A 27,959-nucleotide genomic window follows, 5' to 3' on the forward strand; every position below is an offset into this window, starting at 1 on the left:
CTAACCTGCTTTCCAGCTCTGTTCTGCTGTGCAGGGCAAAAAAGAAGACCCAGCCAATCAGCTGGGACTCGGGAGGCAGAGAATAGATGGAGGCGGGGCCAGTCAGAGGTGATATTTGCTGTTTCTCTGAACTACTCTAACTTTCCGCTACCGGTTCTCCAGAACTGGTCAGAACCTGCTGAATACCATCTCTGATTTCTATTAAGATCTATCAATCTAATCTATAAAACCCCAAGTCCAAGTTACATTCTTTCCCACATCAAGCACGAAATTCAGAAACAATTTCCATGTGAAAACAAAAGTCAGAACAGTCAATTTTGCCATTTCAGCCAACGGAACAAAGGAATTCACCCATGTACCTAGCAAAGAAACCTGTTTTTGCTTAGGTACACGGGTGAATTCCTTTGTTTGCATTGATAGTACTGTTGGGCAGAATGGAATTTCCCTCTCCTAGAAGCACCGAAAAAAAGGAAGGTGTTGCCTTGTTGGTCTTCTACATCAATAACAACAAATGTTTCATTCTGGCAACACACTTCCTCGTTTTGCTTTCACTTTAGCTTAAGAGCTAGCCAGAAGACATGTTCCAGCTGCTGCTTTTCTTGATCATCTCCCCTGTAAGTATTTATCCATACGTAGAGCTTTTCTACCCAAAAGAGTTCACCTGAGGGGTATTCTTTTGGTAGCAGAAATTCAATTGCTCCTTTTGACATATCTGTCTGTGGAGTTTCTCTCAGGCACCCGGGTCACAGTTGTCTCAAAGGTGCTTTCCCTCCCCCCTTCTTCTTCTTCAAACAGCAACCTGACTATTCATTTGTTTTTTCTTGAGGGAGAAGAAGGAAATGTTTTGCTTCTCATCCAAGAAGCTTCATCAGTTCTGATCGCGGGTGGGGGGGGGGAATGGAAGGATAGGTATGGAAGGTTGAGACTGATTGATTGATTGATTGATTGATTGACTGGATGGTGGGGGCCTTGAAGGATAGGTTCTGACTGAATGGAGGGCGAGTTTACAATCTTTCCATTCCAGTCATAACTGTCAGTATCTATCCTTCTGTTCCCCTTGCCATCACCACTGACGAAGCTTCTCAGATGAGAAGTAAAACATTTTCTTTTTCTACCTCAGTGAACGAACAAACAAACAAACCAACCCAGTCCAGTTGCTTTTTGAAGGGGGGGGAAAGTATCTTTGAGATTTTGACCTATCATGTAGCTGAAATTATTCTATCTGTTGCTTTTAACAAGAGTGGTAACTTTATACACAAAAAAACATGTTGCATTTTTAAGTAGAAAAGAAAGGCGCTAAGAAGTCTCTATGTAACTCTCTATATGTTCAAGAAGAGGTAATTAAAGCTTTTTCTCTTTCAATTGTAGAAGTAGAAATTTACAGAGTGTCAGATATAGGCAATATATCAAATTGCCTTTATTACCTCAATTGCCAGCAAACTAAAATCATTTGACAATTTTTGATCCACCAGGAGGTTAAAACCTTGAAATATTTCAACTGCAATAACTTAAGATGCCATTCTAAGTTCATTCTCATAAACAGAAACTTTTTAAATTATCCTGCATCTCAGCAAAATATCTTTCAGAGGCATGACAATACTGAAGTTTCCTGTTCAAGGTGCTGCACGTTCTGTCTGCATAGGATATTCAAAGCTATAAAATTTTGAAGGTCTTTTTAATTGCTTACCATGCTAATTTCCTTTTTTTAAAATTAATTCTTTGGATAGGAAAGATATAAAAAAATATCACTACCAGTTCTGAGGATGTGCCGTTAAATTCAAGTTGACAAGAAAGGACCTCTTAATCTTTTTTGGTTCAGTGGTTCCCATTCTTGATCTTATTTTAGCTGTTTCTGGTCAACCAATTCTAATTTCAAATGTGAAACTTTTGACTGATCTTTCATGTGAAAAAGTCCCTGCAGTTTTAAACAAAGTAGCACACCTGGGAAGCTTTTTTGGATGAACTAGATTTTTATGAGAAAGGAGGTTTCTATTCGGAGGAGCAGTGTAGTATTCAGAAATGCATTTCTATCTAACCAACTTCTCCCTGCTTTGAAGTAATGTAGCCCTATACTAACGAATTACCTGACATTCTGTGGGAAGGAAAGCTCTTATACCTGAACAGTTCTCAGCTTAACTTCACCTTACATGAGAAAATAAAAGAGATCGTGTTTAAATGAATGAAAGAAAGAAAGAATTTTGTGTTAGCCTGTTGACTGAGGAATTAATGATGTCCATGATGGTGCTAGGAATAAGGAAAAAATGAGTGAGCTTCATCGCACTGCTATGGCCATTGTCTTCATACTTTAATCATATCCCCCAGGCCCAGACTTCCCAGAAGGATGAATTTGTACAGAATGTGCTGTGTACACTTACCTACCTCCAATACTGCTAGAATAAACACACAAAGATCTGAAAGGAGAATACGTGGGGGAATAAATACATGGCCAAAGGACACAGAATTTATGAAGAAGGACTGTGCAAGCCCTTGGGAAGAAATGTTTGGCATTTCTTTTCAAATAATTAAAACAGCCGGATTTTTTTTTCCAGGCTGTTGCTACTGGAAAACTGTTTCTGGGTGGAGTCGCGTGCATCTGAATGCAAAACCACTTCCTTTATATTCCTCCCCCCCACACACACACCCGAGTAATCTTTCAAAAGTCCAGAAATATTTCACAAGAAGAGTTCTCCACTCCTCTACTCATTGCAGAATACCTTATGCCACCAGACTTGAAATTCTAGATCTAGAAAACTTAGAACTACGCCACCTTTGGTCAGATCTAAGTATAGTATATAAAATCATACATTGCAATGTCCTACCTGTCAATGAATACTTCAGCTTCAACCATAACAATATAAGAGCACACAACAGATACAAACTCAAGGTAAACCGCACCAAACTTGATTGCAGGAAATACGACTTCAGCAACAGAGTGGTCAATGTCTGAAATACTCTACCTGACTCTGTGGTTTCTTCCCCAAATCCCAAAAATTTTAACCTTAGACTGTCTACTGTTGACCTCACCCCTTTCCTAAGAGGTCTGTAGGGAGCATGCACCAACGTGCCTACCATCCCTGTCCTATTGGGTTTTTTTCCCTGTGTATGTATCCATTTCATGTATTCATAACTATGTTTATTCTTATACCTGTTTTCTTAAAATCGCTTGACAAATAAAAATAAATAAATAAATAATCATGCATATGGAGATAGCGGAAGACTGTTATCCTGGGAAAAGATGCAATTACTTTAATGATCCAGAAACCAATTCTTTATATGTGCTCTACATATGTTGAAGCACTTTTTTTGTAAGGATATGCACAGCCATACTACTTAAGGACTAAAACTTGTCCTTGTTTATTATAAGGTTCATTATTGGTTTCCACAGTGAGCCATCTCAGAATATCCTAGAGCAGTGGTTGTCAACCAGTGGGCCAGGGACCACTGGTGGTCTGCAAGAAAATGTTGGTGGTCCGCAGAAAAATGTCACCCCCAAAGCACCCCCCAATTAAGAAAGACTTCTGCTGCTTTCCTTGCATGAAGCCAGAAGTCTCTCTCTCTCTCTCTCTCTCTCTCTCTCTCTCTCTCTCTCTCTCTCTCTCTCTCTCTCTCTCCCACCCTAAGAATGGAGCTGGAGACAGTATCCTGCAATCCCAAATAAAGAATGATCGATAGGTAGGAAAAGAGGGTGGGGAATTTTTCTGCAGACTTTTTGGGGGATTTTCCCAGGGTCTCTGCTGCTTTCTGCAGAGACCCTGGGAAAACATCAGTAAGCCACCATTAGTCAAAATGCATATTAGTGGTCCGCGGGATTTAAAATTATGAGTTTGGTGGCCCCTCAGCTCCAAAAGGTTGGCGACCCCTGTCCTAGAGACTGACTACCCTCATGTCAGGAGCTACCAGCCTGTCTGTTCCTTGGGCACTGATATACCAGATGACCACACTGGACCCAAGGGAGGGATCAAATGAATGAGTCTCAAGTCCCTCATGCGAACAGATCGAAGTCCAGCCCAGCTTGTATTCCATTGACTCTTATCAATTGCCAATTGGCTTTGACCATTAGTAGTTCAGATTTTTGTAGAAGGCATTAGCACACAAGAAACCTATATCCATTTGAACCGCCTGGACTCCTGATTTCCTGAGTTTGACACTTTTGGGGTACAATGTGTATGGCAAACCATGAAATGGCACAGCCAAATGCTGAAATTCACACACACACACACACACACACACACACACCAGTGCTATTATCTCACAAGGCAGGAAATTACAACGTGTTTATTCTTTACAGCAAAAAAGAGGTGTGCTCTCAGGATTACATCAGAAATTGAAAGTCCCCCCCAATACACAAATCAGTATTGCTTTTATGTATATTTGTATATATATTTTAACCTGGAAGTTCCCATTATCATGGAAAATGGTATTGAAGCATGTTTCTGTTCTTGGGATAGTTGTTATCTTATATCATGTTCTTTTAACTTGTGAAAGTGCCCAGAGCCATTTTGGAAATTAATAAATGAAATAATGCCATCAGAATCATTGTAGCCATCATCCTATTTCTATCAGTGTTCTTATCATCTGCTCATATCACTCATTTTTCTGTTTCTTATTAACTCTGCTAAGGAACTCCAAAATAACTTTAGAGATAGTTGACACAGAGTACAATTAGTAACACAGCACTAATCATCTCTAATAGTCTCTAAAACCAAAAACTGCAATGCAATAATACGTTGTTTTCCTCTCCGTTACAGATTCTTGATTTAACCGCTGCCAGATCCTTACACAATAGTTCTAACCAGAACTGTCACAGTGGGCAATATGAATTCAATGGTATCTGTTGTGATTTTTGTAAGCCTGGTAAGTATGATCAAAGAAAAATAGGGAAAAAAAAGATTAATGTCACTATGGAAAGGTGAGATGAAATCTGGATTTTGTGATTATTTTGCTATTAAGATATGCTCTTTTTAGGATGTCTCGGAGGTGCTTTTGAGAATGCATGAAATTAGTTGGAAGGCAGAGGTCACCAACAGCAATAGGTCTCCACTGCAAAGATGAACAGGCCAGTCTCTGATCCATTGATGCACCATTGTCCAGTTTGGTGTTCCTCAATATTGGCTCCATATTGTAGAAGTTGAAACCCAACATTTTCAAGTTGCCAGGTTTAAAGCTCGGGTCCTAGTGATGGGTTGCAAAATAACATGATGCATTCCACTTTCTGTGATTGCAGAAACTCTCCAGTTTTCAAGGTTGGTTGCAGAATTCAGGGGAGTTGAAATTTGTTGAGGTAATTCCCTGTTAGGAGAATGAGCGCATACAAGGAGGCGTATTTGAGAGAAGTGTTTGAATAATACACACACAGCACACAGATACACTATACAGTAAATGTGGGTTTTTACTTCCAGAAAGGTTTAAGCAAAGTTCAAAATACAGTCCAAAGTCACTCTCAGGTAAATCAGTCAGTTTTCAATCCAGGGATAATCCAATAACAAAGTCCAATGTCAAAAGCAGTTCGGTATCAGACTTACATCAAATCCATGAATATCAGTCAATTAGGAAAAATGGAGGAACGGCAATACTTTCCAACAGAAGGAAACAGAGATATACTCACACTCTCTTCTGAGACTAAAGCTAAGATAACCCAGGTTTCTGGCTCCATCTTATGGCCGTTTGAGAAACCACACCTAATTGCTCTTAAAGAGACAGTATTAAAATGTCTATCCTGGTTTATATATTTCTAACCCAAATACCTGTTAGGTGACTTATATTCCTAACAAAATCCACACTTCTTCAGGCAGCCAAGCTTGAGAAAAAACCAGTCTAGCTGAAGCAAAATCCTAATGAAACTATATTCCAATAGCATGCAGACTATAAAAGTCTTCTGAACATATTTTTCACCAAGTGCAAGAGTTAAACAGAAAAAATACACAGGGCGACTCCATATGGGCTGCTCATATGCATCCTCTGTGTACTTCTGCTTTGCTTTCTTAGTTTCAGATCATGACAGGATGGGTCTCAACAGTTGAAATGTGTTTCTGTTTAGTAGAATGGGAGTTAAAATTCCCTCCATGATCCATAATTACAAGGAATCTTCTATTTTCAGTCAACTAATGGAGTAGTGATTCCTTTTGCTGTTGTTTTCCTGCCAGCAAATAATATCTGGAGGCTCCCCTCATCACTTTCCTCAAGTTAATCCCTATTACTTCTCTAAGAGCAACACCCATTACCGACTTAGTCACTGAGGCAGGATAAGGTTTGGTCTAGCGAGCACAGCACAAAGTGTGTTGCAATATTTTTATATTGCTTCAGGGATTGGAAGAAAGTACATATTGACACAGCAATAAAGAAGCCGTGCTTTTTGACTTTTCTATAGTTTCAGGCAGCTCACACAAAAAGAAATCTTTTAAAATAATAACATAGCCTAAGTTACTTTAAGGACAAAAACTTGGAAATTCAATTTAGCCATAGCCAAGTTTCTAGCGAAGATCCTGGAGAGCATTTAGTGGTGTTGAGATGGCCCGAAAGCTGAACAGTACCACAATGGTGTACTTTGCACAATCAAAAGTCTGCTATGTGGTTTTCATTATATTAACTAGAAGACTGACCTTCTTTATAAAAAGAGCTATTTATTGCCGCTCTATCTTCTCATTCTTTCTCTCTTCTCACCAGAAGAGAAGCATCCCCTGCCAGCATTATCCTGGTTTATTTAATGACTATCAAGGTGTTTCCTCAGAGCATCAGAACATTTGACCATTCCAGAGAACTGCAGCAGCTCCATATCTGTCTTTCTCATGAGCTTTGACTGATATACTACAGGGGAAATGTGTCTCAAAATATTTAAGGTGGCTTACTCAGGGCTCTAATGCCACAACTTCCGTCTTTATTGTCTACCCCATCCCTCCCTCAGTGCTCATTTATGTTATTCATGCACACATGCAATCTCTCATTCTGACTGAAGACGGTGTGGCATTGCTTCAAAGGTAACCTGATCACCTATGTTTGTTTTTTCTTGGAGCAAACGTTTTGAGGAATCGCTCCTTAAGACAGTTCAAAGCTTTTCTCAAAACACTGAAACATTAATACACAACGTAAATATGTAGTGCTGTGAATGGAATGTAAAGATGGAGAGAGAAGCATGCTGGTGGCAGCATATTTTTCCTCTTCTGTTCTCCTGACAGGTCTATGACCATTTGCTGCAGCCAACTTGCCATGGCCAACTCACTATGGGGCAACTTAGAGCAGGACAAGAATTATGCTAATATCAAAGAAATGGTGGAATAGAATAATTCAAGAAAGGATGAAAAAGGAGGGACAGAATGAAATGTGAATGACAAAAATTAAAATAATTTTTATTTATTTTAAATAATTAAATTCAATTATTAAATTGTCCTATGGCACATTGTCCCATGGTGACTTGGCCATGGCAAGTTGTCTGTGTTGAGTTGGCCATGGTGAGTTGGCCACAGAGAGTGGTTGCAACAAGTTGTCACATTTCATCTCCTGACAAGGAAATGGGAATAGGAAGTAAATGAGAAGACCATCATACTCACTTTTCATCCTAGTGGATAAAGTGTCATTCCCACAATCTTCTTAAAAGAAAATATATAAGTAAATCTTCTTTTGCAAACTTAGTTTAAGTCATGTGGTCAAATAAGATACTAACAAGTAAGCTGTTTAAGCCCCATGTATTTAATAAGCCTTCTTCCAACAATGTATTCCATTAGATGATTGTGCATAGATCCAAGTGAGTCAGGAAATCCAAAATGGTCAAGAAGGGGACATTCTTGGACTTGTACTCTCACTTGAGGCTTGCAAAACTCCATTTTTCTACAGATATTATTTCTTTCAAATGCACATTCTTAAAATAATAAATGGGAAGCAAGCACTAAACAATGTATTAGTTTGAGGTATCATTTTCATTTTTCAGAATGCCTCTGGGTCTTAGATTAAACCCCAGTAGAGGTATGTTTAGAAAAGGAAAAACGTGGATATTTTTTTCTAAACAGAGCAGACCAGGAAATGAATGAATGAATTAATGAATGTTAACAGCCTGAATTCAGGGGTGGGATTCTACTGGTTCTGTCCACCTCTGTAGAACCGGTTGCTCTGAAGAGCAGCAGACAGAGAGCATACATCGAACCAGTTCTATGTCTGCTGCTGTTTTGGCCTGCCCACCTACCTGAGCTCTTACCTGACCTTTATTTCCTGCTTTTTCAACCGCAGCTGCTTTGCGTGACACAGCTGCAGTTGAAAAAGCAGGAAAAAAGGGCTTTTTCAACTGCTGCGCACCCGCATGCAGCACTGCTCATCTGTCCAGGTAGCTAGCTGATGACGATATACACGATATACATGAAGCATGCATGCACATGCAAAATGTAAAATCACCGAACTGATAGTTACACTGGTGGGATCCCACCCCTGCTTGAATTGCAAGATGAAGGCCACTGAAGGACTCAGTGATCATAGTCTACCATAGTCTACCATCCTAGTCTATTGCAAGTTGGTAGACATAGGTTTTTCAACTTCTGTCAATCTTTTGAGATAGTCCAGATAGGAAACTAATACTATGAGTACTAATACTACCTTTCTTTAAGGTTACTGTTAGGAATGATAGTCACCTAACAGTTGGGTTGGAAATAAATAAACCAGGATAGTAATTTAATGTTGTATCTTTAAGAGAATGCTGTAATTGTGATTGGCTGAGGTTCCTCGAACGGCCATAAGATGGAGCCCGAAACCTGGTTTCTTTCTTCTTGCATTTCCTGTTTTGCCATATTGCCTGATCGTCGTTCTACTTGGATTGCTGTGAGTCTTGCAACTGGTAGCAAACTCCATTTACTGAACTTTGTTTATGATACTTGACTTCGTTTTTGGATTATCCTTGGACTGATACTAACTGCTTTGACCGTGTATGATTTGGACTGTTCGTTAGACTTTGTTTACCTGTTTACTAGAAGTAAAACCTACATTTTACTATTTAGTGTATCTGTATGCTGGTTGTGTGTTATTCAACATCACTCTCACTACATTTCCCTGAGTGCACTCATTCTCCTAACGGGGAATACCTCAACAGTATCAGTATCAGCAGTATCTTGCAAATCTAAAACCGTATCTCTCTCACCTTGCCTTTACTTTCCAGAGAACTAGGGAAAGTCCCTTCTGAGGTGTTTTCCACGCCTCCATTCTTTCCATGGGGTGAGGTATTTCTAATTTAAGAATTGCCTTAATTGCAGCTGTTCCTCCCCATCTTTTGAAACTATACCCAAGGGCCATTGTAGCTTCTCAGTGCAAGGGTAAGAGAGGATGACTGTGCCAAAGTCACCTAGATAGTTTCTGTGCCTAAGGTCTTTCCCCACCTAGCTCTGCACCATTATACCTACACCATGGTGATTCAGACTGACTACTGCCCCAACTCCTTGGGTCATAAGGCAGAAGGCAGGGAAAACATAGGCAGAACTTACAAGACTCTGTAACCATAACCTATCTTGATAAAGAATAATGTACCCAAAGCTATTATATCAGTCATTTTGCTCATCTAATTTTCCTCATAGGGCTGAGACACATAATATGTAAACTGATAGTACAGAAGTCCTGTTGATAGACTGTTGGAACAGTCGCATCAATAATAGTACCTGTTAAGTTTGAGCAATGAGAGGCTGAACCAGAGCATGAGTGCAACAGTACTTTATTTACAAATAAAGGGCTGACCGTGCTTGCCAAGCCTGGAACTGGCTCGCAGCAATCAGCAGCCAGTTGGACCCCGCAGCCTGATTTTATAGCTGGCTGCTGGGGAGAACTGACCAATGGGAATGGGGGAAATAACGCCCACACAAGTGAGTGGACCTGAGTGAGAACTCCTTGAGTCCTCAGGACATAACACCCCTTCCTCCCAGATGCGAACACGCATAGTCCTTGAGGTAGATGGGGGGTTTGTGTTGGCGCCCGGAGCGGCGCAACTCGGGAACATTGTCTGACTGTTCGGCATCAGTCTGTGACGGTTGAGCTGGCATAGTGTCACCAACACTCTCTCTGGACTGGGCATCCTCGGAAACCACCGGGTTGGTTTCTGGAGTCAAACTCTCGTGGGTTGGATCCGGTTGATCAACTCTCTGGGCACTGTTGTCCGGGTTTGGGCTGACCGGAACGACTGCTGGCGCAGACTGGTCACTGGGTGCGATGTGGCTGGGTGGTGGATGGGACGGTTCCCCTTCGACTGGAGACTCTGGATCCTTGTTTGCGAGGTTGCTGAGGCGCCTTCTGAGTTGGTCTATGTGTCTCCTCCAGACGCGACCATCCTCCAGCCTGACTCTATATGATCTCGGCCCGGTGAAGGCGATGACTTCGCCCGGAATCCAAAGTGGGTCCCCAGCGAAATTCCTGGCGAATATCGGCTCCTGTAACATAAAATGTCTAACCCCCGAAGTGGAAGCGAGGGGAGAGTCAGGGCAGTATTGTGGGTGCAGTCTATCCAATACAGTCCTCAGGCGTCGGCCCATCAGAAGTTCCGCTGGGGACTTATTGGTGACTGCACAGGGGGTTGAGTGCTGGCTCATCAGGAACCGTGAGAGTTTGTGGTGCCAGTCATCTCTGCCAAACCTAGCGAGGGCCTCTTTGGTGGTCCTGACGGCCCTTTCAGCCAACCCATTACTCGCAGGGTGGAATGGGGCTGTTAAAATGTGGCGAATGCCTAGGTTGGCTGCAAAACGGCTGAATTCTACTGATGCGAACTGTGGGCCATTATCGGAGACCAAGGAGTCGGGTAGTCCATGGGTAACGAACAGGCGCGTTAACACGTTGGTGATTGCTAGTGTGGTTGTCGTGGATAGCTGCGCCACGTCTATCCACTTGGAATAAGCGTCCACGACCACTAGGAACATCTTTCCATGCACGGGGCCGGCCAGATCGATATGGATTCTAGACCAAGGGGCGCTGGCGCTCTCCCATCTGGTAGGGGTGGCGATGGGGGGAGCAGGACGGGATTCCTGGCAAATGCTGCAGGAACTTACCCAATTGACAATGTCCTCGTCTAGACCCGGCCACCATACGTAGCTGCGTGCCAACGCCTTCATTCTCACAATGCCGGGTGTCCTCGTGCAACGCCTCCAGGACTCGGGTACGCAGCGAGGTCGGAATGATCACTCGAGTGCCCCACAGTAGACAACCCTGCAAACTGGACAGCTCCTGCATGCGAGTCTTAAAGGGTGCGAATTTGTTATCAACATTGCCTCCCGGCCACCCCCTCCTCACCCAGTCGAGCACCTGGGCGAGTGTTTGGTCTGCCTTGGTTTTGGCGGCGATGTCAAGGGCGGTGATGGGCAGGTCCAACTGGGTGATTTCAAAAATGGCATTGACAGGAGCTGGGTCTTCAGCCGGAGCGGGTAAGGGGCAGCGACTGAGTGCGTCAGCGTGGGATAGAGTTTTGCCCGGGCGGTGGATAAGTTTGTATGAGTAGGCCGCTAGAAAAAGCGTCCACCGTGTCATCCGAGGGGAGAGGACTTGAGGTGTCTGTTTGTCGCCGGCCAATAGGCCCAGGAGGGGTTTATGGTCGGTGACCAGTTCGAAGAAGTGGCCAAAAAGGAATTCGTGAAACTTTTTCACGGCTGCAACAGCTGCTAGGGCTTCCTTGTCTATTTGGCTGTAATTTCGCTCCGTGGCCGAGAGCGTCCTGGAGAAAAAGGCGATGGGGGCCTCGGCGCCATTGGCGAGTCGGTGACTAAGGACCGCCCCAATTCCAAAGGGGATGCGTCTGCTGCCAGTACTAAAGGAAGGTTGGGGTCGAATTGGATGAGCACTGCCTCTGACGTAAGTAGTGATTTGACGGCGTTAAACGCCTGGTCTTCTTTGTGCCCCCAGTGCCACGGTGACTTTTTGTCTAGTAATCTGTGTAGGGGTTCGGCTACTGAGGCTTTATGGGGCAAGAAGGATGCATAAAAGTTTAGGAGTCCCAAGAAAGCTTGTAGCTCCGTTTTGGAGGTTGGTGTGGGAGCTTCGTGGATCGCCCTGACCTTGGACTCCAGGGGGTGAATGCCAGAGGCGTCAATTTTATAACCCAGAAAGTCCACCTGTCTAGTGGCAATGGCGCATTTTTCTTTTTTTAACTTGAGGCCATGCTGTCTGAACCTCTCTAACACTGCTCGCACTCTCTGGAAGAGTTGGGGTCTGTCCCTGGCCGAGACCAAGATGTCGTCGAAGTAGGGTACTACACCAGGGAGGCCCTGTAAAATCCGCTCCATGAGGGATTGAAAAATGCCCGGGGCAACACTTACGCCAAATTGGAGACGCTTGCATCGGAAGGCACCCCTGTGAGTGACGATGGTCTGAAGTTCCGCTGTTTGGTTATCAACAGGGAACTGTTGATATGCTTGAGACATGTCCAATTTAGCAAAAATACTGCCCGGTTCGAATGTATGCAATAAATGCTGAATGACGGGCACGGGATAGGCGCTAACTTGTAAATATTTATTGATTGTTGTCTTGTAGTCCGAGCAAATTCTCAGGCTACCATCTTTTTTTAGGGGTGTGACAATGGGCGTCTCCCACTTGGCGAAATCTGTTGGCTCAATGACCCCTTGTTTTAGTAGTTTATCCAATTCAGCGTCTAGTTTTGGTCGAATAGCAAATGGAACTCTACGTGGTTTTAATCTGATTGGGGCTGCCTGGGGGTCAATGGTGAACGAGATGGGGGTTCCATTATAACACCCCAGCTCCTCGCTGAACACATCTGCGTAGTCAGCGAATAAGGAGTCAGTGTCTGAGGTTGAGACAGCATGGACTCCTGTTAACCCTAGGCCGAGGTGGGGAAACCAATCGAGCCCCAATAAGGTGGGTAGGTTGCCGTTAACTACCACTAGAGGTAGGTGGCCTTTAAAAGCTCTAAAACTGACAAAGAACTTGCCTCTGCCGATCACGGGAATGGCCTTCCCTGGTAGTCCTTCAGACCGAACTGGCATCTCTGAAGCCGGGTAGTAGATAGGCTGGGGTGGAGTCTCTTGAGGGTGTTCCACGAGATTATTGAGAGCGCGGACCCTGTGTCAACCTCCATGTGGCACGGTTTACCTTCTAGGGAAACGGAGAGAGAAATTTTACTAACAGAGTGGCAAGTCGCCTGGCAAGGCGGTGCGTGCGACAGTTTAATACTTGCCTCTGTGGTCCCGAGTGCGAGGACGGGGGTCTTTGTGCAGCGCTTTGGGGGCTTGGCAGACTCTCGCAATGTGCCCCCTCTTATGGCAGTTGTTGCAAACGGCTCCTTTAAACTTGCAGGTGGCCCTTTGATGTGATCCCCCACAGGCTAGGCACAGGGTGATGTGCTTGGGTGGACCGGTGTATTCTTGTTTGGCCCCTACCTGCGACCGTCTGTCATTGGTGAGGCGATGGACATCGTTCTCATCGTTGTGGCCTTCCTCCGCTTCCACCTCTTCGGAATGGACTGGGAACGCTGCTAGCTTGGCGCTTGGGCCCTGAATTTCGGTGGCTGAGTTCGTAGCTAGCTCGGCTGCTAGGGCCTCCTCTACGCTTGCGCGAGGTTGAGGTCTTTCTTAGCTAGCAGTCGCCTCTGTAGGTTGAGATCCTTGACCCCACAAACCAATTGATCGAGGAGCATGTCCTCTAGGTATGTTCCAAACCCGCAGTGCAGGGCTGCTGTTCTGAGGGTGGCCATATATTGGTTGATGGTCTCCTTACTTGATTGCTTCCTCATTCGGAACGTGAACCTCCTGGCGATTTGTGAAGGTCTGGGAGCGTAGTGGTTTGTGAGGATCTCAAGCAACTCGGACCACGGAACATTTTTAATTCTCTCGGCGCCACGAGTGCTGCAGCGGTATCGTAAACGGTGGCTCCACAGTAGATTAGGAAATAGGATTTTTTCCGATGCTCTCCCGCATCCGACAGGCCGACCGCATCGATGTAATGATTGAAACGGTTCTTATACGATTCCCACTTCTCTTCGTCTGGTTTAAACGCCGGGAATACTGGATTGGAACTCATGGTGCTGGAACGGCTGGGCTACCTGCGGAGAAATCTCTCTGGGACTACGAACGCTCGTGAGTTACAAGTGATATCAGCTCTGGAGAGGTTTTTTGCTACCCTCTCTTTCTCTCTCTCTGGGTTACCACGTTGGCTGCTAGCCGTTGGAGGTGTCTTGATTCGCGCCAAAAAAGTGGGCGTTAGTGACTCTCTACAGCGCTGTGCTGTGATTCCTACTGGCCCGAAATTCAAATGACACCCGTTTGAATTTCGCACCAAATGCAGAGCGGCTGCGGCTCGCAGCGCTTCACTTTCCCCGTAGCGAGGCTAACAAGCGGCTACAGACGCTTCTAACTATTTGACTCAGACCGCTTTCCTGGCTGCGGATCTGCGTTTGCTCTTTTTGATCGCTCGTTTCGCTAGCTGACCGCTCTCTCTGGCTGCGGATCAGCGTTTCCCTTGTTGCCAACCGATCGCTCTCTCTGGGCTGTAGATCGGTGGCTAGTGACTCAGCGGTTGCAAGGTGCTTCTGGTAGCCATCCCATCCTCGTCGCCAGTGTTAAGTTTGAGCAATGAGAGGCTGAACCAGAGCATGAGTGCAACAGTACTTTATTTACAAATAAAGGGCTGACCGTGCTTGCCAAGCCTGGAACTGGCTCGCAGCAATCAGCAGCCAGTTGGACCCCGCAGCCTGCTTTTATAGCTGGCTGCTGGGGAGAACTGACCAATGGGAATGGGGGAAATAACGCCCACACAAGTGAGTGGACCTGAGTGAGAACTCCTTGAGTCCTCAGGACATAACAGTACCATTTGTAGTTACCTATGGATTTCACAGTAACTAATCTATGAAAATTCTTACAGGATGTTCTCCATGTTTCAAATGTCTCCCCAGGCCAAAATTTGCCGTGTTCCTAATCAGAAGGATTTTACTGGCCTTTTCTGAAGCATTTTCTTTTACAGGTTCTGTTGCCAAATCATCAGATTGCACAAGGAATCCTAAAACCAATTGCAAACTTTGCACTGAGGGTAAAGATTATATGGATAAAGACAATTATATGTCTACTTGCCTACGATGTAATTACTGTGATGCAGAACATGGTATGTATGATCAACAATATGTTATTTCGATCTCAATGTATTTCACACAAGAGAAAAGGATATTTAGTTCATTTGGCCCTCACAAGCTGCCAATATCTGTGAACACCAACAGCAAAATAGATTGTTCTGAATACAACTTAAAAACCTGTAAGCATGTTTGTGTCAGTGGTGGGATTCAAAATAATTTTATCACCGGTTCTGTAGGTGTGGCAGGGGAAGGATACTGCAAAATCCCCATTCCCTCCCTACCCCATTAACCTACTTTCCAGCTCCGTTCTCCTGTCTGGGGCAACAAAAGAAGACCCAGCCAATCATCTGGGACTCAGGAGGCAGAGAATAGATGGGGGCGGGGCCAGTCAGAGGTGGTATTTGCCGGTTCTCCAAACTATTCAAAATATCCACTACAGGTTCTCCAGAACTGGTCAGAACCTGCTGAATACCACCTCTGGTTTGTGTACTGATGTATGATAGCTGGAAAGAAATACAGTCTGATGTTTGGTGCAGACTTTAGCATTTTTTAAAAACCTGACAATCCCAGAATTGGAGACCAATTTGAAAACCACTTTGTTCAAGCCCTGGTTTGATGCAGGAAGTACAGAGTTAAAGGACCTTCATGAGATATTTTTCCAAACACACAGGCATGTTTTCAAGTCGAGATTGGCTTTGTGGATGACATGTTTTGGATTTAAGAGTTTCTCTGAATGTTCAGTCAAACATCTATTACATTTTACACAGCCAGTGGATGTGCAAAGAATAACCTTATGTCTTTTGTTTGAAATTCTTTCATGAATTTGAAGAAGAGTATTATTTTCCTTGAGAGGGTGCGTGGTCTTCAAAGCTTGGCAGGCATTTAAAAATGGTTTTTTTTAAAAAAAAATATTTGAATAACAAAATATTTCCATTTATTTTAGGGATGGAAACTGAAAAAAACTGTACCATCACCCAGAATGTACAATGTAGGTGTAGGATTGGTTTCTTTTGCAATTCTCCTAAGCCGTGCCGCCACTGTGAGAAATGTGATCAGTAAGTACACCTACGAAGTGTGACAAAACTAGATACTCATATATTTCAGTTCAGATGTGACAATTTATCTCTGTTCAACCTACCTGAAGGTTCACCTCTTGTTTTGCTTATTGCAAACAAGAAGTCCTAGAAAGATTTCTTATTGCAGAACTCAGAAATCAATCTGATAGATCACGGGTGTCAAACTCACCACGTCACGTATGATGACTTTTTTTCCCCTCTGGCAGAGCTGGGGTGGGTATGGCATGTGTGTGATACATCTGGCCTGTGTGCCACCAATTTGACACCCCGTGATAGATGGACATGTCACATCCACATAACACTCACACATATTCCATAATTGTGTGTCTCCCCCCAGGATTTAATCTCTAAACCATTTCTTTTCCCCTTTCTGAGTCAATGGAAATTTGGCTATTCTCTATCAGGCTTTGATATTGGGAAGAATCTGTTCAATCAGGTGAGGATAGTAAGGATCTTATTCAATCAGGAAGAGGTAGGTAGGAATACCAGAGGAAATCTATAAGCTTCCGAAGAGATGGAGATCTTCTTCATCCCTTGCATTTCTCAGGCTGAAGGAGGGAGGGCTATGAAACCTGAAAATATTTGGGAGGGAGGGGCAGGAAGCACCAGTAGACAAGGAAATGGAAATGTGGAGGATGACCTCTAGCTGCCTGTAATCATTAGAGGAAGAAAAGGGAAATAGTAAGGAAACTCAAGCAGATGCCTCAAAGATGCTTTTTCAAAAGGCACTGGGCGGTGTTTTTCTTTTCCTTTAGGAAGAAGATGTTTCGCTTCTCATCCAAGAAGCTTCATTGGTTCTGGCAAAATGGTGAGGGAAGGATTAGTTGGAATCTTCCTGGAACTGCTGAAAGGACTGTGTGGTAGACAGGAGATAGGTAGTGTTTTATGCCTTCTCCTGTTGAGAGAGGGCTGCTTCCAATCCTTCCAGCAGTTTCAAAAGATTCCACCCCCATTTGCACTCTGATATAAGTGACCTTGAGTGCACGGATAAATCCCCAAGTGGCCTCAAGAGCTCTCAGCTAATGTGTCAGTATTCCAGAAAAACTCCACTCTAACAGATAACTCCGAACCAGACATTTTCTCAAAGTTCCCTTTTATTAGAGTAATAAACTGGCACATCTGGGAAATCCCAAATCTGAAAGTCCCGGGTTTCCCTCCAATAAATAAAATATTACAAATCCACCCCCTGCATTCCTCATTGCATTCACATGCCCCAATCACCATCCTTCCCAACTTGAGACGTCCCTTCTACTACTCCTCAGCCAGGTGCAGGAACTACATGACCTTGATTCTAAAGAAGAATGCTATTATTGTATCTAACCACATACATTCCATGAAATTCCCCCCTCCCATCTTCCCACGCTCAAGAAGATGGCAGCGTGGAAGCTTCTGGTGCTAATATGCCTTCCAAAGCTGACATAATGACCAGATGACTGCAAAGAAACATGATCCTTCTAACTCCACCCCATCCATCCTTCCATCACCCCCACCATCGCGCCAGAACTGATGAAATTTCTTGGATGAGAAGCAAAACATTTTCTTTTTCCTCAAGGAAAAACACAGTCCAGTTGCCTTTTGAAAAAGCATCGTTGAGACAACTATGACCTGGATGACTGAGAATCTCCACAGACTGAAGCAGATGGGTGAGGGATTTTGATATCCACACATTTAGCACAATTATTCAGACTTCCAAAAAAGCTGAACAAGTATTTGTAGAACCAGGCCCCACACTTCTGGCCTTTGCAGTATTTCCATAGTCATATGATAAAAAAAAAATTATATCAAGAAATCAGAACTTGAACAAAATTAAATGTTTGAAGCATTAAGATGTACTTGCAAGTCATGAAAATTAAGCCATAGCCATATAAAAGTAACTTCCTATAATAATTATACTCTCAGATATATGTATTATCCACATGGGAAGATTGTAAGATAGGTAGATGGCCCTAGGTACTTTTTCTGACTAAGACCTTCTACTTCTATAGGCATTTCTGATAAGGTGAATAACTCGGTTTTCCTTCAGCATCTTCTATTACATTAGACTAGTGTACATGGTATAAAATAACCATCTAATACTCTCCGTATTGGAATTCTTCAACTCCACTGTATAACACTAGTGCCTCTCTCTCTCTCTCTCCCTCCCTCCCTCCCTCTCACTCTGTCTCTCTCATAACTACTGCTTTACTTTCTCTAAATCTTAAATGTTAATGTCTTTTCTAAATCCCCAAGAACAGTAGACTTTATGAGATTCTGTGAGATGCCTCCTTCAATCTGTCATTACCTCTGGGACAGAAGATGCACAATAACTTATCAAACACCAGGAGGCGCATTATGGTTGAGAATTAATCTCACTTTTGTGTCATGTATTTTACTATTTCAGGCGAGTCTGTGGTTTGGGGTTGTTGAATTGTTGTTTGAAAAAAGGTTATTTAGGTAGTTCTCACATATGGCCACAAATATGACTGAAACTTCTATTTCTAAGTGCTCACATTCAGCGAGTCATGCCTAGCTTATGACTTTTTTGCTGAAATACTTAAGCAAATCACAAAATTGTTAAGCAAATCACAAAATTGTTAAGCAAATCACAAAATTGTTAAGCAAATCCAGCTCCCCCCATTGACTTTGTCTGTTAGAAGCTTTCTGGGAAGATTGTAAAAGGAATTCATGTGACCTCAGGACATTGCAAATGCCCTAAATGCATGCTGGTTGCCAAATTTTGATTACATGACCATGGGGCACTGAACAGTCAAATTCAAGGACCAATCATAAATCAGTTTTTTCAGCACCTTTGTAACTTCCAAGGGATCATAAGGACTTCCCATATCTACAGCTGTGCAAATAGTTATGATGGAGATTAAAGTGCAAGACAACTTCATTAAAAAGAACCAGGTGATTGAACTGGAGAAAATTTATTCTAATTGATGGATTGAGTGAGACACCTCTGCACAGACACAAAGGCATATTTTCCTAAACCAAATCAGCAGTCAGAATCAAATCAAACCAATGTCATGTTTCAGTTTGAAGTTTTAAATCAAATTGGAATCAGTTTTCTGATTCATATTATTCAATGTACAAATTCAATTGTATCATTGTAAAATCTGACAAGATTTCCCATTGGCATAATCTGAATTTTCCTCTTTTCTTTTATCATGTGAAACCTGGAATGGTTCCATTTTGGGAAATTCCAGATATGTCACCTGATCTTATCCGTGACATAAAATCTGACTCTGGGTTGCGAAGAAGTTGCTCATCTCCATTTCTTAGCCAAAGGAGCCAGCATTTTTTGAAGAATGTCAGCGGTCCTGTGACCAGCATGATTATATGCTGATGGACATAGAATTTTGTTACTTTCCTACCAAAGTGATACCTATTTATCTACTTGCACTTCCATTCTTTCAAACCCACTAGGTGGGCAGGAGCTGGAGCAAGAAATGGGAATTCACTTCCATTTCTTATGCAGCACTCGGGTCTCAAATCCGGACTGTCAGCTTTCCAGCTGACAAGCTCAGCATCTTTAATAGTCATGGGTTATCACATGCCTCTTCTCTGAGTGTTGCAAGTTCCTTCTTGTAAATTTAAATGTAACATTTTTATGGCAAAGGCTCTGATGTAACTTTTATAAATAAACGTTACTTATCTATTTATTGAATTTATACACCACCAAATCTCTTGACTCATATCAGCAACTGACAGGATAAGCCAAATCCTAAGGTTGATTTTGGATGCTCAGAACCTTTTTTTTAAGCTGAGAAGGCAAACACAAGCAGAGTGTACAGTCTTCACTTTCTTTTCTTCATATATTCACATTGTGGGAGATTGTGGGAACCTTCCTTGTCAGCAGGCATTTCATTGTACCTCTCACCAATTTGATCCATCAAGACTGCAGAATACAGCAAAATTCAAGAAGGAAGCATTGGATCAGATGAAAAGCTTTCTCTGTTTGGACCTCTTCATTATTATTCACTTTTTTATTTGAAGGTGTGAAAACGGGATCATTGAAAAAGACTGCACCCCAACACAAAACACGGTTTGTGGAAAAAAAGATAGCGCAAAAGGTAACTTGATTTGATTAATGAACAATGTTTAATTAATGCTCCAGAAAGGAAGGGATATAAGGGGTAACTGAGGAGGTTGTGGCAGCACAACTACCATGACGGAAACCTCACCTCTTTTTGTGATTCATGTGATGGGTCTTTGATTAATGATTGTAACTTTCATCTTGAGTTTGTTTGATACTCCTCCCTGTTGAAGCCCATGGGAAAGAACCTAATTTGAACGTATGCAAGGCCATGTTTCAGCTCATTGAAACTCTTAACAGCTAGTCTGCCCAAAGCACTTTCTCTGCTGTTACTTCCTTTCAGTTCATCTACTTAGCAAGCAAAGGGGACCAGGAAAGTAATGGAGTCCAAAATCAGTTTGTCTCTAAAATTGAATAATATGGTTGGATCTAATCTTGTGCTGGATTAAACCTGGTGTTGGATAGACTTCTGCCAGTCTGAAGACAGGGATGCCTTCCAACATGGCTTCCCACTAAAGACCACTGGAATGACCAGGCAGTGAGGCGAAGGCAGAATTGATCAATTGTTGTGCTGCCTCTTCTCTTTGGATGGAAGCCTGGGTCCTTTATCAATCTTTCCCAGAAGGCATCAAACCCACTCTTCAATATCAGTAAGCGTTGAATAACACTTTGCATAAATAAATGTTTATTGAGGTTCAACCTCCATCTCACCTGCCTTTGATTCCTCTTCTGATCATTGACAATTGCAGAAATTTGGCCCCTCATTATTTTTGCTGAATATTCAGCCTGGGTGAATCGAATGGAAGCAAACAGTTTTGACCTAGTACTCATTTTTGAAACAATTTAAAATCTATTAAGAGTTAAATGACTCTTTCCATGACTCTTTCCATGGTTGTAAGTACGAGGGCTGGTCATAACTCACCTTTTTCAGTGCTATTGTAAGTTCGAACAGTCGCTTGTCAAGGTGATGAACGCCCAAATTTGGATTTCACTAAGTATCTGGATTTTGCAGATACTTGGCCAATTGTCAGAAGAATCACTGTCAAACTTGCTTCATCTTCCAAAGAGTTTGAGTATGTCTATAGAGTTTGAACAACATTATAACTATCTAGGATATGCCTATGAATCATCAAAAATTAGTTCAAGTCAAAAGAGATCTTACCTATAGAACAGGAGTGTCAAAATCAAGGCCTGGGGGCTGGAACCAGCCCTTGGGTTGCTTAGGTCTGGCCTGCAAGCAGTGAAGGATTGGCCCACGGTGCCTCTGCCAGTGAAAATGGAGCTCGGAAGGGCCACTGTTGCAGCCAAAAATGGAGCTTGGGAACCCATTTTCTCTGGAAGAGCACTCAGGCCACCACAAGTACCCCCAACATAAGTGACGTCGAGCTGGCCATGCCCACCCTGACCATGCCCACCCCAGCTCCCTGAGGTCAAACACAACCCTAGATGAAATCAAGTTTGACACCCCTGCTATAGAATGTATACTATCACTACTATATGTCTGTTCAGCACATAATTGGACATCAGCATGGGATTAGCAAATGCTCATGGTTTGAAATGGTAGTATAAATGGGTAATTAATTATACCATTAGTCCTTGACTTAGAACCTTGACAAGTGGCTGTTCGAACTTACAATAGCACCGAAAAAGGTGAGTTATGACCAGTCCTCGTACTTACAACCAGCATAACATGCCCACAGTCACATGATCAAAATTTGGGCACTTGGCAGCAGCCTCTCAGATTCATATGACTGCCATTTGTGACTCTCCCAGATGGCTTCTGACAAGCAAAGTCAATGGGCAAAACCAGCTTTGCTTAACGTCTACATGATTCCTTTAACAACTTCAGTGTTTTGCTTAATGCAAAACTGATCAATTCATTTTACAACCCCCTTGCTTAGCAACAGAAATTCTGGCCCCAAATTCTCTCTGTAAGTCAAGGGCTACCTGTATTCTGTTTCATTCAAAGGAATGTTGACAATTCTGCCAGGTGTGGTTTCTGTTTCCATTTTTAGCACTGCATTTGTTGCTTTGTTTAACAGAACAGATTCAAAAACCTGCACATTGACCCATATGGATTGGAAAATGTGATGTTATTCAATATTCTTCTTCACAGACGATTTGCGATGGCTTTGGTTAATTCTGCTTCTTGCAGTGATTGTGGGACTGATTTTATGGTGGTGCTGTTGTAAGTGGATATCACTTTCCTTTAAAAAATGCAATATAAATTTTATTATTATTTTAAGTCAGCAAATATGCAGAGGAACAACTATCTCCCAAAGCTTTCATCCTACATTTAAAATCCAATTGTTTCAACAATTTTGGAAGTCAAGGTTCTTCTTTAAGGTAGAGAAAAAATTCTTATCTTGGACAGCAAATTGAAGGGAATCCAAGAATATTGTCTACTCGCTTTATCCTATCCTTTGGCATCACCTGATTTAAAAGTATGGTCCCTTATGGAATGAATAGAAGATTTATCATGGCAGCATTTGAATCAACTGTCAGATCTGCCTGCACTTTATCCTCTAAATAGAAATGATCCTTGGCTCCATTTGTTGAGAAAGATTTTAATTTTATTAGTAGTCAAGTGTATTGCAGTATGCCAGAACTGAGAATTGCATGCCCAAATCCCGAAGTTCAACATTTCCTTCCCTTAACTGTCTCCTATCGCTGATCCACCCCGTAACCAATCAGGTTCAACCACTTCAAGCATAAGTTGGTATTCAGCTGCCTTCTTCTCCCAGCCCGGTGACTTTGAAGCAGTGTCTCAGGCAGATACAGCAGTTACTTTCTCTTTCCCTCAAGAATTCTCCTTCCCATCCACCCTCGCCAAAGCTCATGGCAGACTGTCACTGCCTGGTAACAAAGTATACCAGCACCCATATGTGGCAGCAGATATTTGCTTGAAGGCAAAATTTGGGTCAGATACTTGTTGCTCCTATTCTACCAGCTCTCATGTTTGTATACCTTTATTGTGTCAAGACTACACCAACCAGATTTTGTAGCTTGTGCATTAAATAAAAGATGGAATTAGATACAGACAACATCCCTAAAAAATAGGAGTCAACCATAAGCTCCTTGTCAGGCACTGGCAACTTGAGATCCCAGTGCCATATACACCATCTCAGTTCTATGTTTGGGTGCCTCTTCCAACATCCTTTTTGAGCATCCTGCCATTTTAAGGTGTCAAATAGAAGTAAATTAAAAGTAAGTTTAAGAAATCCAGTCATCATAAATTCCAGAAATTTCACATGAAATTACTGCATTTCATACTTAATATAAGCACATTCCTAATATGCCATTTCTGGTTATTTGAGGACTGTCTAGAAAATAATTCTTTGTGTTCCTTTGTAGGTCCAGGGTACAGAATTCAAAGGAAGCGAAATCAAAAGGGCCCTAACGATGAATCATATGTGAGTCTCCTTTTTTGAAGTAATCCAGAGAACTAAGAAGGGTGATAGAGACTAACCCAAGGCATTGAACCAACAAGTACATAAAAGTTTCTGTCGAGCTCCTAATGATAGTAATAGTGTTTTTCCACTGCTAATGCTTCCTTGTGGTTCTTATCTTTAAATTGCCCAGTGGTTTGGGGAGGAGGTTTCCTCCAGATATCCTTACTAATCCTTGAGGTAAGGTATGAGACCCGCTTAGTAGAAATGATCATCTGTGCAGGGACATCTACTGAAGGGTCAAAAAGTCAAAATCATTGCTATGACCATGCTATCTAAGTGCCCCATAAAAATAACATGGGTCTCCATACACATCCCAAAACTGTAATACCCTTTTCTTTGTCAAGAAAAGAATGGGTTCTGTCAGACATTGAGAAAATTTTGAACTACATACTGTACCTACTATGCCTGTATGCCTGTATGTATGTATGTATATGTATGTATGTATGTATTTGTTTTTTATTTGTGTGTTTATTTATGTATTTAAGCAATGAGTTTGTTTTTTTAACTTTGCTGCTTGTTTTGTTCAATGATGTGACATTTTAAGGCCATAGTTATTATTTTGAATTTTGTTTCTCATTTACTTGTGCATTAGTAACCTCATTTACTTATGGGTAAGAGATGTGTGCATGCATAAAATAGGATGCCAGAAAACAAAATAGAGACCTTAACTTCAGACATTTTGTCTCTGCTGGGACAGTCCTGACTTAAAATTATTCCTGAATGTAAACTAGTACTTGTTTCAATAAACTGTTCCCGTCTGTAGAGATTCTTGTTGCTTATTTACTTTCCTCGCCACAAATTGAAAATTAATTTGATTAAAAAGAGAAGTCATCAGTTGAACATAATGGGTACAGGCCAATAAACACACATGTGGAAATCTGATGAAATGGATGGGAATGAAGTATAATTGTTAAATGTTTTCAATTTCCTGTGAATTCAAAGCCATCCCTTATTTGATAATGTTTGGTTACATCAGGACCCATCTCCTTTATTACAAAGAATAAAATCAAATTCAATCCATATATGCTGCTTTTGCTGAAGTGTTCTTTAGATATGATAAGAAGCTTCACCGTTTGGGAGCAAAAGGTATATTTTGCCTCGTGTTAATAAAAAGTGCCATTTGCTTTACAGAATTTGCACTAAGGAATATTGGAAGATGCTTCTTCATATTCTTTCTTGTCTGTTTTTCTTTAACCTTTTTCCTTTTCTTGCACCTTTCCCCTTTTCTTTGATTTCTTCTTCCTGACTTTCTATTAATTTATGTTAGCTTCAATTTTCTGGTTTAAAAGTTTTAATAAAAATTAAATATTGAAAAAAAAAGAAAGCAAAGCTTGGTGGTGTGAATTTGGTTCATCTTTTTTTAATTGTTTCCTTTTAGGAACTTAAGAAAATTGAGTATCCAGGTACGTAAAAAACTAAAACACAATCGTTGCATTATATATATATATATATATATTTATATGCTTCTCTGCTTGGGCTTTATTGGGCTATAGTAACAGCTCAGTTATGTCATTCTACCTGTTGTTTTGCATGCACAGTGAGAGTTTCTACACAAGAGACAAATCCTTGTGTGTCCAATCACACTTAGGCAAATAAAGTATTATATTGTATCATATTGTATTATACTGTACAGAGTGGCATTCTACTCTACTTCTATTCTATTCTGTTAACATTTGCTCTGTACTGAATGGTCTTTCATTGATGCAAAATGTAGTAATTGGGTTGTTCGTCCCACTTAACTTGACTAGGGCTAAAGGTCTAGTAATGCTTTGCTAGAATCTCACGATTCTATTGATTTTTTCCAATCCAAGTTTGCTATTCTAGCTTGATAGAGGCAAATAACTCTAGCATTAATTGGTTTCCACTTTCTTTCCAAGTTCAATTAATACATGGCTTGTGGTGACCTTCTAATATAATTTACAACTTGGGACCAGATGAACCCAAGGGAGAAGTCCTTCCGAGCCCTAAATGAATTGGCTGGCTTGCTAAATTTGACATTGCAGTTCTTCCATGGACATGGCTACTCTTCTTGGTATTCTTAATGTTCTAGGCTCTAGAATTTGCTCCAGATAAAGCATTTGCTTCCTCTCAACTATCCCACTGAGCAAAGTATGAACCACATGCAGCATCTAATACCCATTTTGCAGCTCAGCAAAGATTATCAAAATTTTCTCTCCTTTCACTGACATTGTCTTGCTAAATGCCATTCTCATTTCCAGATCAGATCTAGAAAGAAAGCTGCACAGAAAGTCGCATCCAATATAGCTTTCAAGTTTGTAATCTTGCACAATGTTATTTATTGAACACATGGGAATGCTATATCTAGGCCTTTGCTGCAAATATTCTATTATTCAGTTGCCTCTGATACTTCATTAGCTGATAAACATTATTTCAAAAGTATTTCTGTCAGAGACTGCTTTGAATTCTTTTAAGCTCATTCTTCAGCCGTCAGTGACAGTATCTAGCTACTGTCCTTTATTGGGTATTTTAAAAACTGCTGTTGGGTCTTCTCTAATAATTATTAGCTTGCATTGGGTTTTTGGAAAATATTTAAGCTTTTGTTTTATAGCTTTATTACCCATTTTCTCCAGCATTAGCTTTGTTGCTGCTACTATTGTTCATCTTTCCTCATGGTCTAGTTTCAACAGCTATATGTTACATTTGCAAAAATCATGGCCTTAACAATACATTCTTCTTCCCTGCCCCAAAAGTGTTTGTTATCTATACAAGTTTTAATATTAATTAATGTTAACATCTCCACTGTATTTATACTCTATGTCACAGGTGTCAAACTCTTGGTGTCACATGATGTATCACAACATTTTTTCCCCTCTGCAGAGCCGGGGTGGACGTGGCCTGCATGTGAAATGTCTGGCCCGCAGCCTGCCAGTTTGACACCCGTGCTTTTGTTCTCATTCTCTCTCTCTCTCTGTGATAATAAAAAGAAAAATAGACTAATGGAGCAAATTTAACAAGGATTAAAATACCACAAGTAGAGAAAGAGAAAAGAAGAACATTAAAAAAAACCTGAATAGTTTTCTAACTTCTCCTTTTTCTATGTCTGCTAATTTGCAATATTTGTAGACATTTAGAACCCCTTAGAAGCTAAACTGTAAGAGATTATATTGGCTATGCTGTGTGATACATTCTATGTTTGGGAACCATTTTTGTTTAAATTTAGCTAAATATATAGCCATAAATACCTTGGTTGTTAGAGTGATGTCTTTTCACTTCCTTATGTCTATGGATCACACTTAAAATTGATTGAAGACAATGTTTTTACTCATTTGTACATCATTGATTATCATAATTGCATGCTGTTCTTATTTTCCTTTGCAGATATTAACTGGAAGCCTCACATTCCTGAAATTGTATGTAATATGGAAGTGAACCAAGTCAGAAAGCTTGTTCGGAAATTGGGTATTTGTACAGCTCAAATCGATGAGATCTCCCATGACAATGTACACGATTCTTCTGAACAAAAAATAAAATTACTGGAACGTTGGCACGAAATGCATGGGATAAAAGGTTCTCTTCAGACTTTAACCACCAGTCTGAAAGAACTTAAATATTATGATGCAGTTGATAAAATTAATGAACTAATTGAGAGAAAATTGAGCCATCCAGAAGATTAAAAGAGGTAATCTTTAAAATGCTTATCAAAATGTAAGGCTTTTCAGATAAAAGCCACAGTTGTGTTAATTTTTTTAATTATTAAATTTATATGCTACCCATTTCATGATCAAGCAACTCTGCTACTCTTATGTAGTAGGACTGATTCAACAGATGGTTCTTTGGGGAATGGACCTCACATTCCCATTTTTTTCAGTCCTCTATCTGAAAAGAAAAACTTTTGTTTTGTTTTCCAGATGACACTATGTGATCAGATTGGACTGTTTATGTTGACATGGCATATTTCGGCATGCATAACATCAGCAACAGGACTAGTTGATACAGCGGACAAACGTCCTTCAAAAATTACACTTTGCTACCTCAGGCGTTCTTTGTCAATTGCAATATCACTGCTTTACCAGAACATAAGACATTACACAATTCACAAAGGACTTCTTCTAATTGAAGTATGATAGTGTGGTGTGTAGGCAAACAAAATAACCTCCACAAAACTTTTGCTGGTGGCACATTGATCATGTTTCAGCAGGGGGCAGTGTCTGATTACAGGATCGTGTCTGGGCTCAGAATCTATGTACAAAGATGGAAGATCTCCAGTGATGTAGACCAGGGGTCAGCAATCTTAAATACTCAGAGCCATTTGGAGCTGTTTCCCACAGAAAACACCAGGAGTCACAAAACCCTTCCCATGCTTGACTATTTCCTGAGTGGCCACAAAACTAGCATCTGTACTTGAATTAAACATTCTGTTTTCTTCTGAA

The 27,959-nt window shown here is 41.5% G+C and overlaps 1 protein-coding gene across 2 annotated transcripts; it reads left to right on the plus strand.

Annotated features, from left to right (window-relative positions):
* Positions 1-541: 541 nt before the first annotated feature.
* Positions 542-27,959, plus strand: FAS (Fas cell surface death receptor). 2 transcript variants are annotated; one of them, XM_087932387.1, is made up of 10 exons: positions 542-614; positions 4,749-4,854; positions 14,917-15,054; positions 15,966-16,077; positions 20,077-20,153; positions 22,233-22,304; positions 23,471-23,529; positions 24,947-24,971; positions 26,908-27,208; positions 27,438-27,959. In XM_087932387.1, exons 1-9 carry the CDS (start codon positions 579-581, stop codon positions 27,201-27,203), a joined length of 921 nt encoding a protein of 306 aa, XP_087788513.1. In that variant the 5' UTR covers positions 542-578; the 3' UTR covers positions 27,204-27,208; positions 27,438-27,959. The 2 variants fall into 2 exon arrangements, with proteins under 2 accessions (XP_087788513.1, XP_087788514.1); XM_087932388.1 differs by lacking the exon at positions 20,077-20,153.

The sequence above is a fragment of the Pseudonaja textilis genome, chromosome 4 (genome assembly GCF_049901715.1).
Source record: "Pseudonaja textilis isolate UNSWEBS1 chromosome 4, rPseTex1.2, whole genome shotgun sequence".
NCBI classification, from domain to species: domain Eukaryota; kingdom Metazoa; phylum Chordata; class Lepidosauria; order Squamata; family Elapidae; genus Pseudonaja; species Pseudonaja textilis.

Bases quoted from the DNA above. Each gene is read 5' to 3' on its own strand.
- FAS (XM_087932387.1), top strand. From the start codon at position 579: ATGTTCCAGCTGCTGCTTTTCTTGATCATCTCCCCT. The intron at 15,055-15,965 runs GTATGTATGATC...CATTTATTTTAG, and splicing joins TTACTGTGATGCAGAACATG to GGATGGAAACTGAAAAAAAC. The intron at 24,972-26,907 runs GTACGTAAAAAA...TTTCCTTTGCAG, and splicing joins TAAGAAAATTGAGTATCCAG to ATATTAACTGGAAGCCTCAC.